A 17,697-nucleotide genomic window follows, 5' to 3' on the forward strand; every position below is an offset into this window, starting at 1 on the left:
ATTTTCGAAAACAAATAAAGCATCTATTTTCAGCACGTAACTTACACAATTTTTCTTTAATGCTTTTATGACAAGAAAATGAATTATGGGACTTTTAGCAGAAGATGCATGCACGATTATCAACAGCATTGAAACTGGCAGCCGTAGGTACATTTCTGTGAATTTTTTATAATCAGACTTAGCATGTTCGAAACGTGGAGGCAAGGTATTTCTTTTATCTCGCGTCAATAAACTCGACGCTTCACGACATTCAATTTCCCGCTTTATGAAGTCCAACAAGTCTGAAACATTAATTTCTTCATTTGGGTTTTTCCTTCGATTAAATTCCAGAACGAACTCTTCTGGAATAGCTTTTAACAACACAGGTATTAATAACTGACCAAATGAACCTTTCGTAACTCCTTGCGCTTCCAAATTCCGAACTGCAATTTCGATTTCATCATATAACCTACGTAAAGCTTTAATATTATTTGAATTCCTTACTGGTTCTAAATTTAACAGTTTGTTCATGAATTGACTAATTATTATTTCTTTTTTCCCGAATCTATCCTTTAAAGATTTTATACTCTCATCGTAATTTTTTGCATTTAATTCTAATGAAGATACTAAATTACTCGCGGCACCTGTAAGTAATGTTTTCAAGTATGCAAATTTTTCTATCTTACTAAGACTTTCGTTTTTGTCTATAGTGCTTTCGTAACTGTTCCAAAACTCCGTAAATTTTTCAGGATCACCTGAATATTTCTCTAAAACTAGTTTTGGAAGTTTTACCGTACTTTGTACATTTTGCAGTCTAACCAAGTTTTGTTCAGGATCTTTAATATTTATTTTATCCTCTTCCAACATTCGATCGTTTAATAGCTCGAGAACATTTTTCCTGATATTCCTCAGAACTAACTACATCCGCTTCTAGAGAATCTATCTCAATTACGGAATGAATTGCCTCGTCTAATTCTTTCAAATTACTTTTCTTTTCTATTAATAATTCAAGCACTTCGCATAATTCAACTGTATCTTTCTTTGCTAAGCTATCCTCGACTTTAGTAGTTTAGATACTACCGTTCTCAATGCGGTTCTCTTTCGTTTTAATCTATCTAGTTCTGCCATTATTTCGCGTTAATACACAAATGTGCCTAAGACTGCAAATTATCAAAATTCAAATCAAACACGTTCAAAATTTAATAATAATCATGCTCTTACCTAGGGCATGGTCTGGACACATACTTCCTCGTGAAGTTCACTTTAACAAATCCAAACTTCCCGGCCGATGCACCATTGTGACGAACCTGCATTTATCCATGGCGGCCCGTAGAGCAGTCACAAAACATCCGATGGTTCAGTTTTCTAATGCTATTTATTATTCGTTATATTTACATATTTACAACTGTCCTATTGTTAGGTGGACTACCTTCACAGAAATCATGTTGCCTAATCAAACGACATTTCGTTTCTACTTACATGCATTGCGCTACTGCCAAGCAGCGCCCTCTACTTCTCTCTTTACAACAGCCATTTTAAGACAAATTTAGGAATTTCATATTGTACTTTTTATCTGATGTTAGGAAAAAATCCGAACTATTCTAAATGTGAGTATGCACGTATTTTTATTAAAAAATTTTTGGTACTTGCATATTATTCCGTTACCTATGAAGGTTGGCCAAGATCTTGCAGAACTTGGAACAGTTGTACAGCTCTGAAAGAACTGACACCTCTTTATTTAGAAATGAATCTGTATTCAACCCGCTTTGTTTTTTACATTTTGTGAAAATGCTTTTTTTTTTTTTTTAAATTTCTAGTCCCAGTGTTTTTATTGTGAACACTCTGTTTAGAACAAACACTATGAGGACAAACTTCTTGCAGGCTATTGTTCCAATCTGTTTCCAATTTATCTGCCATATGCAGCTGATCATATCACAAAGATTAATACACACGTTTTTTAATACTAGGTTGAAACATAAATAACGGTCTTTTTTTAATTTAAAAATTTTTATTTTAGCTAATCAAAAAAAACAATAAATTAGTCAATGATATCCAAGTTTTTGGACCTTCCCCATAGATCCAAGATGTGGAACTACAGTCATTTGGCTACAACCCATTCATTCGGCTAATTCTGGAGTGGTTTGATGCTCATCTTCATGCAGAATTTGATTCAAATGCTCTTCATCAAACACATTTGGTCGTCCAGGACGAGCAGTGTCTTCGATGTCAAAATTTCCTTTTTTGAATTTCGCAAACCAGTTCAGAGAAGGTGCAGTTCGTTCAGGCATTTCATCTTCTCCATACACTTCTCAAATCTTTTGGGCAGCTTCTGCAGCATTGGCGCCTCAATACATATAAAAAGAAGGTATTGAAAATGCTTATTTTAATCGACTTGACATTCCATTTTAACAAAAATTAGCTCAGACCCCCCCCCCCGAAAAAAAAAAAAAAACTCCATATTGTAGAGGAATAGATTCTCTTTCGAATAGCATAAAACATTATGCCAATACATTTTAATTTTATCGCATAATTTTTAAACACACCATAAATGGCCATTACTTATGTTTAAACCCAATAGAAGGATTTCGTGAATTTGAAAATAATTTCGGTGCTTTCTGTTACGTAAAAGACAGGCACTAAATTTTAATATTCCCCACCCACCCACCCCCCATCCTCGAAATGAAAGGGAGAAAACACAGCGGACACTTAAAGTGCCCATAGGGAAAAACACAGCAGGCACTTAAAGTGACCATTTATAGTTATAATGCTTTGCACCGATGTTCTATGGAATGTAAATCCGAAGAATAGTAGTTGGATTTCTTCACTCTCGAGACAGGAGAGTCCATTAGGAGGAAGTTATTACCAATTGCAGCCGTAAACAACTTTACACAGAAAGAATCTCATCTCTATATATTTCAGAGTATGGGTTAGTTTCAAGAGTTAATAGCAATTGAGTTTTATGAACTACAGGTTCAGATTAATCAGAGCATAATAGTTTAATGTACAACTGTGCCATCCTAATGTTGAAATTGGTGGACACAACAAAATTGTGGGAACTGACAAAAGCTTTCTTATTAAAAGGGAAAATAACATATCCTGCATTCTTTTGCCGCTGGTGGTCAAGTACTTGAAACCACCAGGATCAGGAGCTCGATAAAGGTTCGATCTCGGGGAAGTGGGTGGCTGAACAGTTGGTTTTCCACATGTGTAATGTGAATATGAACCAGTTTCCCCTTAAAAAAATCCTGCAAGAGACATTTCTTCCCTTAAGCAGATAGATAGCTCTTATGTGCTTTGCTATCTCTCTATATGTAAAGAAGAAAGTTTGTTTGTTTGTCCTCTAATAACTCCGTCATTACTGTAGCTGTCGTCGGCAAACTTTCTGCGATTCTTTTCTGGCTCCTGGAAAAAGTCGGCGTCCACTTTTTTTTAAAAAAAAGGCTAAAATCAGAGATAATAATTAAAAACTAAAAAAAACAATAATTTTTGCCCTCATTTTTCCAAGTGGCAACAGTCTCGCAAGCTCCAGGTTAAAATCTCCTTTATTTCGAAAGTTGTTGCCGCTGCTTGCTTTCAAATCCTAGAGTTTGTTAATCAAAAATTTGTAAGATTTACTATGATATAAAAATAGCATTGCTAACCATTAAATACATTATTCCGGTTTCCAAAAATTCATGGGAAGCCATTTCGATTGCGTATCACTTTATTCAAAAACTAAAAAAAACTCAGGTGCGTAAGAGCCCTAAAGAGCCAAGGCCTGAAGTGCCCAAAATCTGCTTTCTTTACCAGGAGCCCCGGGGTGCATAAGCATATGCCCTGAACAAGTGGTCAGTTGCAGGACCCCCAGTATTTAGTCCCCAAGTGAACTTGGTACTCATTTTATCGACCCACGTGATGGAAATCAAGGGATGAAAGGCTGAGTCGATCTTGCCCAGCACGGGAATCAAACCCCGGACCTTTGGTGCTGCTGCGCAAGGCGCTAGACACTGTGCCAACGGGCCTCTACTACTTTATTCAGCCGAGATATTAATTAAAAACTCCGAAAACATTAATTTTCGCACTCATTTTCCCGATTGGCAAGTCTCGGGTGTTGGAGATAAAAACTCTTTATTTCAAAAAGTATTGCTACTGCTCGTTTTCAAATCCTAGACATTGCTAATCAAAAATTTGTAAGTTTTGATTGATATATATATATAAGGAAGAATGTCTGTTTATCTGTGTGTTTGTTCACGCTATTGATTTCTAATGAATTATGATCCATTTTTTGCCTCATTTAATCAATTAATATTGAATATAGGTGAAATATTGGATGGAACTTGAGCTTTTACAGCTGTTAGATTAGAAAGATGAAAATAATTAAAAACTGTGTGCCATTGTTGCTGATATAATGAGAGAGAATTAGTTTATTTTTGTATTAAAATTTTTTATGTGGTTTTCCATACCACATCAGACTGAAAAATGTATGACTACGAATCGTATTAGAGAAGGATTAAAGCGGTATTGTTGTCTCTGTTGTTAGGTGCATTACTCTCAAGCTAACTTAACTGGTATCGGGTACTTTCGCTAGTATTCAAATAAACTACTTTCTACCGTAAGAGTTTGGGGGGATTAATTGGTCCGTTTGTTGTTATCCCTGATCAAACTTCCTCCAAATTTTAGTGGCTGCAGTCGAGTAAAAGAATGTGGATGGAACTACAGTACAAAGTCCGTAATCCGGACTCGTCGGGTCTTTGGCGATTGCAGAGGGGGGTTTTTCAGGATTATAGATCATCAATTTAAATCTGGTAAGATGGCATGCAGAAATTATACAATTAAGAATATGAAACCGTAAATTATGAAATAAAGAACAATTATGATCTAAAGGGTATCAAAATTTACAAACAAAAAAAAAGTTAATATTTATTTGTTTACCTTATTAAACATTTCTTTCAATGGAAGTTGTTTAAGTTGCTTCGTTTTTTGTGCTAGTACTTTCTCTTTAATTCTATAAACAGACTTAATTTCTTGTTCAGTTACAAAGTTCCACTGTTCAAGTCCTGTAATTGCTGTGTCGAGAATACCAACTAGCTTGTCAATCGAAATTTTTTCGTTTTCAATAACCTCTCTGTCACTTTCTATCAGAAGCGTGCATGGGCAAACGCTTTACGCACATGCGTAGCGGACGCACGCATTAAATGCGCATGTGTAAGTTTGTGGCTTTGAGGTCCGGATAATGGACATTCAGATTACGGACTTTGTACTGTATTATATTTTTTGACTACTGAAGTGACTATAAGTTTTCTATTTTTCAAGCTCCTCAGATTCAAACATTTCATAGTAAATCAGTTAGTAACAGATATTTAGTTAAAAGAAAGTAAAACTTTAATAATAATAATAAAAAGAAAAAGAAAAAAGATTGGGAGGTGAATTTAATACAGATCCAAAGGTATGAGGGAAGAAAATAAGCCAGCAGAGATCGTCATAGTCTTACCTGTAATATTTCTTAAAGAAAATGTATTTAAATTTCATGAATCTTAGGGTTTTTTTTTTTTTTTTTTTTTTTTTTTTTTATGAGTATTTTATTTTAGTACATATACACAGTGTAATATTGTGAAGAGTGAAGATTTAAATGCAGAAAAACCAGAGCTTTTAAAATTGAAATTTGTTGAATTAAATGTTAATTTTATTTAGCGACTGTAAAGAGCAACTGTAAATTTAGTTTTATGAGTTGACAACAATTGATGTTTTATTGAAGATAATGTAAGTGTTTGTGTAATTATGTATATTTTAATTTTAAAAATATTGTAATGATAAATAGTTCTTTGACTACAATGAGGTCTTTTAAAAAAAAAAGAATATCGAATTCTATTTTGAGAAACAAAATGCCTCTAAATATTTCATACTTCTCCATCGAAGCCATACTGTTTATTTTCGGTATCATATTGCCGAATTTTCTTTCTTTCTTTCCTCAGTCTCTTGGCTTGATACTGGATGAAATGGAATGATTAGAATCAGCAACAAGGAGTATTCCCTGATTTCATAATAAAATCTACCAAAACGTATTGCAGTGAGAGAACATGTCTTATGTACCGGGTGATCAAAAAGTCAGTATAAATTTGAAAACTTAATAAATCACGGAATAATGTAGATAGAGAGGTAAAAATTGGCACAAATACGAGGCGTATTCGGAAACTAAGTACCGTTTCGAAAAAAAAAAAATAGTAAAACAATTTTTTCAAATCCAATTTTATTTTTAGATGAAAATACATGTCTTAAACTATTTTTCAACATAGTTTCCGCCAATGATCAAACACTTGTCATAGCGGGTGACCAGTTTTTGTATACCATCGTCAAAGAAACTTCCCGCCAGTTTCGATAACCACGACTCACAGCATTTTTCGTGTCATCGTCAGATCCAAAGCGCTTGCCACCAAGCTCGCGCTTCATGTGCAGGAACAAGTGATAGTCGGACGGCGCCAAGTCTGGGCTATACGGCGGGTGATCGAACTGCTCCCAATGAAACTGTCGAATTAACGATTAAGTGACACCAGCAGTATGGGGCCAAGCATTGTCATGGAGCAACACAATTCCTTTACTGAGCATTCCTCTTCGTTTGTTTTGAATGGCACGCCTTAGTTTTGTTAAAGTCTCACAATATCGTACCGCATTAATGGTTTCCCCTCTGGGAAGAAATTCAGTAAGCAAAATGTCTTTCCTATCCCAGAAGAAAGTGCACATGCTTTTTTGTGATGACATTGTCACTTTGAACTTTTGTTTTTTCGGAGAATGAGTGTGTCTCCACTCCATCGATTGTTGTTTCGATTCTGGTGTGAAATGACACACCCAAGTTTCATCACCTGTCACAATTTGGTTTAAAAAGTTTTCTCCCTCATCACTGTACAGCGTGAGAAATGTCAGGGCACTACCAAGTCGCTTTGTTTTGTGAACATCAGTGAGCATTTTTGGAACCCATCGCGAACACTGTTTGCGATAATTCAAGCGGTCAGACACAATTTTGAACAAAACAGTACGTGAAATTTGTGGAAATGCCTCTGAAAGAGTTGTCATTGTGAAGTGTCTGTTCTCATGAATTGCTTCATCAACTTTCCTTACCAAATCATCGGTGACAACAGAAGGCCGAACACTCCGAGCCTCAGCGTGGATGTTTTTCGACCTGCATTAAACGTTCTTACCCACTTTCTCAACATTCCTTCACTTGTCGCGTATTCACCGTAAACTTGTGTCACTTGATGATAAATTTCGGCCGGTTTAACATTCCTCGCTTTCAAAAATTTAATCACGGCACGAATCTCACAGTCAGTGGGAGAACTAATTGTCTTAAACATTTTGAATGTGCACAGCAAACTGAAAACACAACATAGAGCAACCAAAATGGCGACAATTGAAAGCCAGTGAACAAGAAAGACTAGTGCGCATGCGCGGGACACCTATCACAGCGCTGCGACGGCGCTAGAATGAAACGGTACTTAGTTTCCGAATACACTACGTATTTAGAATGATATGGGATTTTATTAGAAAAGCAATAATCTGATCAGAAAAGCAATAATTAGCATAACAAATTAAGACAAAGCAAAGATGATGTTCTTTACAGGAAATGCTCAATATGTTCACCATCATTCCTCAACAATAGCTGTAGTCGAGGAATAATGTTGTGAACAGCACTGTAAAGCATATCCGGAGTTATGGTGAGGCATTGGCGTCGGATGTTGTCTTTCAGCATCCCTAGAAATGTCGGTCGATCATGATACACTTGCGACTTCAGGTAACCCCAAAGCCAATAATCGCACAGACTGAGGTCTGGGGACCTGGGAGGCCAAGCATGATGAAAGTGGTGGCTGAGCACACAATCATCACCAAACGACGCACGCAAGAGATCTTTCACACGTCTAACAATATGGGGTGGAGCGACATCCTGCATAAAAATTGTACTTTTCAGCAGGTGTTTATTAGCCAGGCTTGGGACGATGCGATTCTGTAACATATCGGGGTACCTCTCACCCGTCACGGTAGCAGTTACAAAACCAGAATCGCGCATTTCCTCGAAGAAAAAAGGCCCTTCTCCATGCATAGATGAACCCGCTACAGTCTCCATTTCTTCTTGAACTGTATCAGCAGCATTACGCCTTGTGCTCGGTCGGCCACTACGGGGTCTATCTTGTAAACAACCCGTGGCCTCGAACTTCGAAATCATTTCTCGCCACACCTGCATTTGTCAACGGACCTTTACCTGTTCAAATCCCCTTCCTATGGCGAAAGGATCGTAACGCTGAACTAGCACATTCCCCATTCTGATAATACAGCTTCACTAAAAGCACCTTTTCAGGTAACGTCAACATGCTGCCACTGCTGGTGCATCTGATTCTCTCTTAGACTCTATAATTGACCAAGCTATTGCGAAGAGCAATGTTGCTGGTTCCAGAATTAAAGCCCAAGGGCTCTTGATATAAAGAAATCCAGATGTGGACAAAATCTCAGATGAGAAAACGGAGAAAGGGGAAGAAGAGAAGTGCCAAAAGGAGCAAGACAATCCAATCGGACAAGTTTGCAAAACGTGATGAGCGATCATAGCTTTCAAGGAGGGCCCAAGACAATGCAAATCAATGACAACAATATGAGAAGATACACTACAGCAATTACAGCTCCTTTTATACACAATTTTCATGCGCAGTCACTGACGTTTTGCTGTCCAGCGCCATCTGTCGGACATTTTTTGAACTTTTTTTGCTTTTAATAAAACCCCATGTCATTCTAAGTATGTGTGTCAATTTTTACCTCTCTATCTACATTATTCTGTGATTTATTAAGTTTTCAAATTTATACTGACTTTTTGATCACCCGGTATTTTTTTCTCCTTTTTGTGTGAACAAGTTTAACCAATTTCCATAATTTTGTTGCATCCATTGATTTCAACATCAGGATGAGATAACGTGGAATTGGCACATACTCCTCTAATTTTTCCATCAGTTGTTGTGTCACAATTTGTTTGAAGCAAGCTTTAATTGATCTTACAAATTAAAATAATGTGTGATCCACCAAACCATATTTTTTGTTTTAGAACAATGTTTTTCTTCCTGGCATAAAAGAAGGCTGTTTAGCCATTTCAGTTTTGAGTAACATTCGAATTTCATGAGATAGTTACTTGAATGCAATCTTTCTTTTTGATGAATATTGTATATCTATTTTTTGAGAAACAGTGTAATGATTTCTTCATCTCTTGGCAAATCCCGTATCATGAAATTCATTGCAATAATAATAATAATAATAATACATTTTAATAAATTAGTTGTAAAATGTGGTTGTACCAATGGTTGTAAAAGCAGTTATTGCCAGAAACGAAGCCAAACCCTGTTGGTGCTGAGGAATAATGCAAAACAAATAATAATAAAAAAAATAATTAAAATTCCTACTTAGGTCAACAAAGAAAAATTTTTAAAATACAAGGAAAAAATTTAAATTAATATGTGAAAAATTTATTCGAACTTAAGTGGATGAATAAAAAGTATTTTATAATTGATTGAAAATTTTAACAAGATATAGGGAGAGTGTGGCCTATAACAGTAGGAATTTTAAAAAAGGCAGGTGGTAAAACTTTAACAGAAATGTTAATGTTTCCATAAATCTTGTTTTCATTTGTTGATTAAGAAATGTGGAATTGGTAAGTTGAGCTTTAGAAATTATGATAAAGTTACCATGTGGTGATTCACTATCCGAAGTTAACGGAAATTATATGTTTACCAAATTAAATCATTTTTGGTGCCAAAATGAAAACTAGTGTGAAATTTGAAACATTATTAAATGCAAAGCTGCACATGCAATTTTTATACAGTTTGGCATTTAATCATATTTCGGTGGGATAGGATTAAAAGTGATTTGCATCAGAAAATTTGTTAAATGAATAAATAAAATGTATATATCGTGCTTTATGAAAAACTGCAAGTTGTGTTTGGTAAATTTACTTACATATAGAAAATAAATAAATAAAATTTAAAAAATTTAAAAAATAAATACATAAACATGTGCAGTGCACTAATGGTTTTAATTCTGTTTACCAAAAGTATTGAGGAGCAAGCTGGCTAATGCCTTAATTACTGAACACCAAGCATTTGCATTTATAAATAAATGATCAATAATTTTAATACATAACTAACTAGAATTGGAGATACAGAATGTCCTGTCTTTTTATTGCACAGTATATCTGTGTTTCTAGTTTTTAATGAAATACTATTATTGATTTAAATTTTTGGCTTGCTTTCATGTTGATTGTGCTGTTAGTTTTTTTAAATCAACAGAATATGTGTTCAAGTTCATAAATATTTTTTAAAATTGTATTAACTTGCTACTTCTCATTTTTTGTGTACTTGGTTTTCAAGGCATTTTTAAAAGCATTGTTGGGACTATCTTTATGTTAAGTCTATTGATATCAACTAGCTGGTATCCTGTATTCCATTAAATTGCAAGCCTTTTAGTATGATTGTGATGTATTTTTTCCTTGTTTACATTTGTCTTGCCTTTGTTTTAAGTAACTAGTAATATTGCAAGTAATGTATGGATCTTTGTTTATTAAATCTAATATATGAATTTTTTCCATGCATTAGTAATATTTCACTTAATTATTTTTATTTGCAAAATTTCTCTTTTGTTTTTTTCCTTCCTTGAGCTATGTATGTGCTGTATGAATTACCTATTTAATATTTTACTAAAAAAATTTTCTTTTTACCAAACTTTTTGCTTATGTTTTGTAAAAGTGTATGTTTATTTATTTGTCATGTATATTTATTTACTCTTTTAACTTTCTGTTTCTAATGGCTGTGTGTTAGATTTGTTTAATATTTCATTTACTCTTTTAGCTTTCTGTTTCTGATGGCTTTGTTATTCTAGCTTTCTGCTTCTGGAACTGTGTGGTATATTTATTTTCTCTTTTAGATTTCTGCCTCTAATAGTATTCTTTTAGCTTTATGCATCTGATCGGTCTGTGGTATATTCATTTACTGTTCTTTCTATTTCTAACAACTTTGCGGTATATTCTTTATTCTTTTAGCTTACTGCTTTTGTTCTGGAAAATTGCATGTAAAGCTAACTGTCTGCAATATATTGTATCTTTTTTAAATAAAATTAATTTAATAACATTTTGAATTAATCTATGCTTTTCTATTCTTCCTAAGACTTTATTTTCACAAAATTTAGACATGCCAAAGCACAAGAACATTACAACCGAGGGAACTTCAAAGATGCCTTCTTTCATTTGAACAAGGCTTTGAGTCTAAATCCTCAGAATGTTGAAGCTCTTGTTTCCAGAGGAATATTGTGAGTTTGATTATGTTATCAAAATACAAATATTTAGGTGAAAGAAGTTTGCACAATAGAGCATTTATGTAGCTGTAAAACACGATTTTTTAAATGCAGTCAAAGCTTCCAATAAAATACCTAGATATAGAATCATTCTGTTTATAAAGTCTCATTTTAATATCCCTATTGGATGCATCTCATTCTGATCTTTGGACCATTTCCAAATTTTGCTTACATATGCTGTCCCAGAAGAAAAGAAAGAAAATTCAAGATAATTAATATTTACAGTTTAATTTGAGCAATGCATTGCATAAAGACGACTATAAAAATATTTCTACATTTCAAAATTTAAAAAAATCAATTGAAATTTTTTAGATATAAATCTTAAAATGTGTGATCATAGGCAAAAATGTCTGTCCCTTTCAAGTTTCATATTATTTGACCTCTTTGTTTTGTAACCTTATCAGGACTACTATTTCTTATCTGTTTAGCAAACATGTGGGTTTCCTGAGTAGAACAGTGAGTTTACGTAAAACTGTCCTATGCTACTGTAGAAGAAGACATGATAAAGATGAGAAAGGTTTAATTATCCTTTATTCTCCACAATTTACAGGTGCTCCCGTACTATGGGATACAAAGACCAGCTTTTGTGGTCTGAACGTAAGAAAATAAGAACTACAAACTAACTAAATTTAAATAAGAGCTAAACTCAGACATATTATACAGACTACTATCACTAAGATAGATTTTTATGTGTATGTGAAGTAAGGTGGCGAGAATTCTTTCTGTCTCTCTAACTCTTCTTGGCTAAAAGCCAGAAGTGTTGCAAGCACAATTTGCATAATAAAGCTAACACGTCTATTCTGGCCGGAAGAGGAAAATAAGAGAAGACAGTAAAGTTTTAAAATAAAATAAACATTAGTAAAACTAAAAATCCTTATAACCTAATTTATTTTTTTTAAATAAAGAAGCTTAATTATTTTAAATATGAATTATTAGTGTGTTATATTCATGATAAAAATTAATTACAGAAGTTTTTTTCTTTAACAAATCAATAGAAAAATAATTTGTCTTTCTCTTTATGTCGAGTCCATTACCTCGATATTATTTTACCCAAAATTAGTTAGTAAATCTGTCTGAAAGAGGCAGTACATATTAAGTGACATAGATAAACTATTTAAGCTAAGTGTGAATACTTTGAATATGTACTCCTCCCCCTTTAGGCAAATTTACAAATTAATTGGTGGTATAATAATCTCAAGGTAACGGACTTGACGTGAGGTGGAAGACAAATTATTTTTATTGATTTGCTAAATTTTTATCTAAGTATTTTCAACTTTTTTTTATTATTTTATTTTAAATTGTAGAAATATAGTCGTTTTATGCAATGCATTGTTCAAATTAAACTTTAAATATTAATTTATCTTGGATTTTCTTTCTTCTGGGACAGCATATGTAAGCAAAATTTGAAAATGGGGCATTTATTTTACTCTATATTATTTCAGGTTTGAAAATATCAGCTTTGCATAGCTACCAAGTATCCCAATTTTTCGTCTCCCGGTCGCACAGTTGATCATCAAATCTCCCATTCGTAGTTTTATCTTTCACCAGAAAAATATTTATCAGCAATAAATGAAGTTTATTGAATTAATGAAACTCAGTTATTTTTGAGAAAAATTTTAACTTAATTATTTCTGAGATAATTGTTGCTTATAATTTCATTCTCAGCAGCAATTTTCTCACAAAAAATGAAATTATGGCAATTTCTTTCCCCACACATACTGATTTTCTTCATAATTTTTACTATCTTTAATTCTTATTTAACCTGAATTGTCTTAATCTACTGTAGGCATTTGTAGAATGTATTTATGAAGCTTCAAGTAATGTTAAATTGCTAATTAATATTTGTTATTTAATTTCTTTTTGCATCAATAGATAATAGATTACTAAGTTTATCCACCCAGTTGTATGTATATTAATTGTTAAATTTAGTTCCATTCTATTTAAAAATATTTTGATAAATAGAATCATTTCTTCCATACTTGGGATTTTCTCGGTACAAAAGTGTAAAAAAAAAATATGAAATGAAATTTGCCACGGTACACATAAAACTTAGAATATTTAAATTGAGTATTGATATATTTTATGTAAAATCATGTTTCAAATAGTTCAATAACCTGAATCATACCTTATAAAGTAAATTTTAAGTAGATTGGGAGTTCTTTTAATGGTGCTGCCGTACAAATACTAAATCTTCCCCAAAACTCCTGCTTTTCCAATATTTCAGTTTTGGTTGATATGGTATCTGTGCAGTATGAAAATCTTCTGTGAGCTCCTGGTTTTTCATATTTTGAGGTTGGCAACTTCAGCATTGCTCTTACAATCATACCAAAGCCCAAGGCATACCTTTTAAGGATTTTAGTTTTTTCCAGTACTTGGTTTCTTTTGCCCACAGACCATGAGTGAGGGATTACCGTATTTGACGGCATATAAGACGCACCCTTATTTAGGCAGCCACACACAAGGAAAAAATGTTTCAATAGCATGGTTTCTTTTAGTTCTCACGTTTCGTAAAAGCCAAATAAACAATTATTGAATGCAATTACCTTCACTTATAAGACTGCGTCCTTCACGTATAAGACGCAGGTAACATTTTTTAGACCAAATTTAGGATAAAAAGTGTGTCTTATATGCCGTCAAATATGGTATAAAGTAATGAAGCTCTTAGAAAATGAATGGTGTGGTATGTACTTGATGAGTTTTAAGTTAAGCTGCAATGTTAATCTATCTGTTTATTGTTAATTGGAAGAAGATGATAATATTCTTCTTTTTGAATTGGTTCCCTGCCTTCAGAAGCAAGATTGGTATTCCAGATGAGTTAGAATACTTTGGTGTAGATAGAAATGTTGTGGTTCATTAGTGATATAATTCTGATGGCAATCTCGTGAAATAACAAAGCTCAGAAAGTACAACAACGCGAGTTGTGAACTTGAAAGAAGAGTTGAGTGAATCATCTGCTTTTTTACCTCAATGCAGATTGGAGGGGAAAAAACATTTGTAGCGGCAGTGCCAAACAGGCGATACAGAATCAAAAACTCTGGAGAAAACCGCCAATTGGCGAAGCAGTAAATCTGCTTGACAACCCTACGGGCTGACGGGAAGAGAAGAATTTTCCCCGGCAGTTCTGCGTAACGACTTCAGTCTGTGTGTGTGCGTCTGTGAAACAACTCGTCTTTTGCCTTCTACGTGATATGTAACTTCGATCTGGGACTGTACGCTTAAGCCATTATTATGTATCTATATTACTTATTAAATCTCATTCTTAATGTTAAATGCCTATCTCGATTAAGATTGCTATTTTTCTAGGTAAGATTATCTATACTTTTGTAGGTACGCGTTACTTGTGCGTACCTCACATTTATCATGATGTCAATAATTTGGTATTTCTTTTATGACTCATTATTGTTCGGTAATTATGACATCATTATCTGGTAAGTATTTTTTCTTTGATATTTCATACTCCTTGTTGTGGTTTCTGCAACCTATAAACTGAATGTTTATATTTTGAGATGCAACGTGGATTTCAGGTCAGTGGATTTTTGGTGTTTGACTGTACCTTTTTTGATGTCAAATATGTGGGAACGGGCCATCTTCCCAAATTCTGTTTTATGGTACCGGAAATTTTCTCCTGTGTACTTACAATGTTGAAAAGCATGAAACAGGGTTCGTACGGTCCTTAAGAGTCTTTAAAAGTCTTTAGATTTTTTGGAATCGATTTTTGGTCCTTAAAAGTCCTTAATTTTGGCCAAAGTCAGCAGAAGGTCCTTAATTTTAATCATCTGAAATTTCTGTCTGTTTTTACGACTGTCATTTTGAATGTGAATTAGCATTTTGAGGAATATTTTTGTCGATTTACTGCCATATATATCGTTATCTTTTGAATGTGTTCATGAGTTATAATTTGTTTCTATTTCTAATATAAATGATGGGATACTCAAGTTTCTAGGCAAGAAGTGAAACATAAGCCTTTCGAAATTCATTTTTTCTAGTAAAGAGCTCTTAAACAACTTTTCGCTTTTTGGGGATGTGAATTCTTTTATTAAACAGTTCTAAATTTGCCGACTTTTCAGCATTTTGGCGATTTTAAGATTAATCTCTATAGAAACTTTTTAATTCCGAAATTTTTTTTAAAACATCGTAACATTAATAAATTTCATTAAAATAATGGTAATATATTGAAATTATATTTAAAATATAACATTAAAATAAGACATTTTTATTTTTTCCTGTAATATTATAAAGTTTCATTTTGGCAACTTATTATACAATATTTTAAATCTGAAAAATAAACAAGGTATAATGCTATAAAGCACAATTTATGAAACAGCTCTTAGCAAAACCAAAATTAGCTATGTAATTAATTAAAAAGTCTTGTTTTTAATTTTTTTCATAGTAAGAGTTTTTCCCATGTAATTGTCTCAGAATATTCAAAATTCTCAGAATGTGCATCAGTTTTTTCTATAAAATTAATTTTATACTTTTTCTGTCCTACTTTTTCCCAAAATATTTCTGGCTTTTTGCTGTTACAGAATTGGTAGGGATAATTTTTCTTTAGGATTTTAGACATTGCAGCTTGGAAAGTTTAGAAGGATTTGAAGGCAGGATTTATAGACTCACAATTCTAGAAGATTCAAGAAATATATGAGAAAATAAAAAATGTCTGCAGGGTATTAACATGCAATGAATGTATTTTACAGAAAGTTTGCAATGAATTTCTTAATTTTTGGTGAACATCTGGAAGAACAATGAAAACATAATATTTAAATGTTTTATTTCTGATACTAGAATCTTAACATATTTATCTTCTCTTTATTTTCTCTACTTTTCACTAGACAGAAGCATGGAAAATATCAAAAATGCTTCCGATCTTATCACATGGGCAGGCATTATAGAAAGGGATTATAGAAAGATAAAAAATAATAAAGATAAAAAATTATAGAAAGATACAAAACATAAATGTTCTGTAACTTTTAATGCGTCATTATCTTAATATCGTTTAAGAATCTGTGTCATAAATTACATATGCTTTAAACTGTGAAATTGTATTAGATTTTGATTTAAATAGGGCTTTTTTAACAATATTGTTAAAAAATAAAATTTAATAGTGGTCGTGTAAATCCATACTGACTAAGGTTATCAAACTACCTAATTTAATTATTTATATCTAACTGCTTACCCTTAAAAATTATCTCTACATATTAAAGAAGTTATTGCCTTTCATTAATACTCTCTGTGGTCACAAGATAAATGTAAAAATTGAAGTAAAACATATTCTATGCATCTACTTAGACTTAAAATAATACAAAACAACTTATCACCTCTGCTGCTTTAATGGCTTATTGGAACTTTAAAGTATATTAACTGGGTTACAACCCCTGGAACTATACACGAAGCTACGACACTAACTGGATCAAACAGAACCTGACTAACTTTCAACACTTGCCAACCTTGCTACATCAGGCCTTTCAGGTTTGTTCTAATCAGCAGGTCTCTCTCTAAACAAACAGCAGCGGTGACAACATTCAGTCTTTTGGGATATGAATCATGCTGATTATGATCTTACTTCTCATTTTAACCTATGAAGTTTGACATAAAATCTACCTGATTATTTACTAAACCTGTAGACTGACCAAGTATGTGACAAAATAAGACATAACAAAAATCAACATAAAGCTAACTTGTAGTAAAACGTAAATGTCATCACTTATCTTCATTCAAATATGGCCAACAATTATAAGTGTAAAATATTTAATGCTACTTGATAAATTGCATAAACTTTATTTTATTCTCAAACTTATTAACAATTATGTTAATGAATTCATGTTTAGTAATAATGCATACTGTTTAGGGATCTATTTTATTTTTAGGATGGTATTGCAAAAGGGAAATACAGGCATAGATAATATCTTCAATTGAATTTATTCAGTTCTCATTTGCTCATAGGTCTTTAATTTTTTTCATTTTTGGTCCTTAAAAGTCCTTAAAAGTACTTTCTGTGTGCAGAAATGTGTATGAACCCTGATGAAAGCTGTAATTCAAAATTTTGCAGCAACAAATGTCTACATTCTAAAACTGAATAGTTCTATATTTTACTCAACTGGTAGTGCTTTACATTTTGTTTCGTGTTATATATGCCGTGCTATGAAATTTCTACCTCGAAGGTAAAGTGAAGTGAAATTTAACAAAATGACAGTAAGTAAAAGAAATTAATTCTAATTGAGCATTTTTTGTTATGAACCTATGAAAGAGCACATGCTTTCCAGCACAAAACTACTTTCCGAAAGATTAAAAATAATATGCATGCCCAAAATCACTGTAAACTAATTTTTATGAAATCTTACTTCATTAATCATGGAGAGGTGATGAAATTGT

General features: G+C 32.9%; 1 protein-coding gene across 3 annotated transcripts in view; it reads left to right on the forward strand.

Annotated features, from left to right (window-relative positions):
- Positions 1 to 17,697, forward strand: part of LOC118192104 (tetratricopeptide repeat protein 14-like) — a 144,805-nt gene that overhangs the window by 78,848 nt on the left and 48,260 nt on the right. For 2 of the 3 annotated variants that reach the window (XM_085811206.1, XM_085811208.1), the window contains one exon: positions 11,164 to 11,283. The exons of the other annotated variant lie outside the window; for it this stretch is intronic. In XM_085811206.1, coding sequence (XP_085667332.1) covers positions 11,164 to 11,283 — 120 coding nt within the window. The remainder of the gene's footprint in view (positions 1 to 11,163; positions 11,284 to 17,697) is intronic. 3 annotated transcript variants of the gene reach the window in all.

Source organism: Stegodyphus dumicola, chromosome 2, assembly GCF_044657685.1.
Source record: "Stegodyphus dumicola isolate Sdum_Otavi_A_Nest chromosome 2, ASM4465768v1".
NCBI lineage: Eukaryota > Metazoa > Arthropoda > Arachnida > Araneae > Eresidae > Stegodyphus > Stegodyphus dumicola.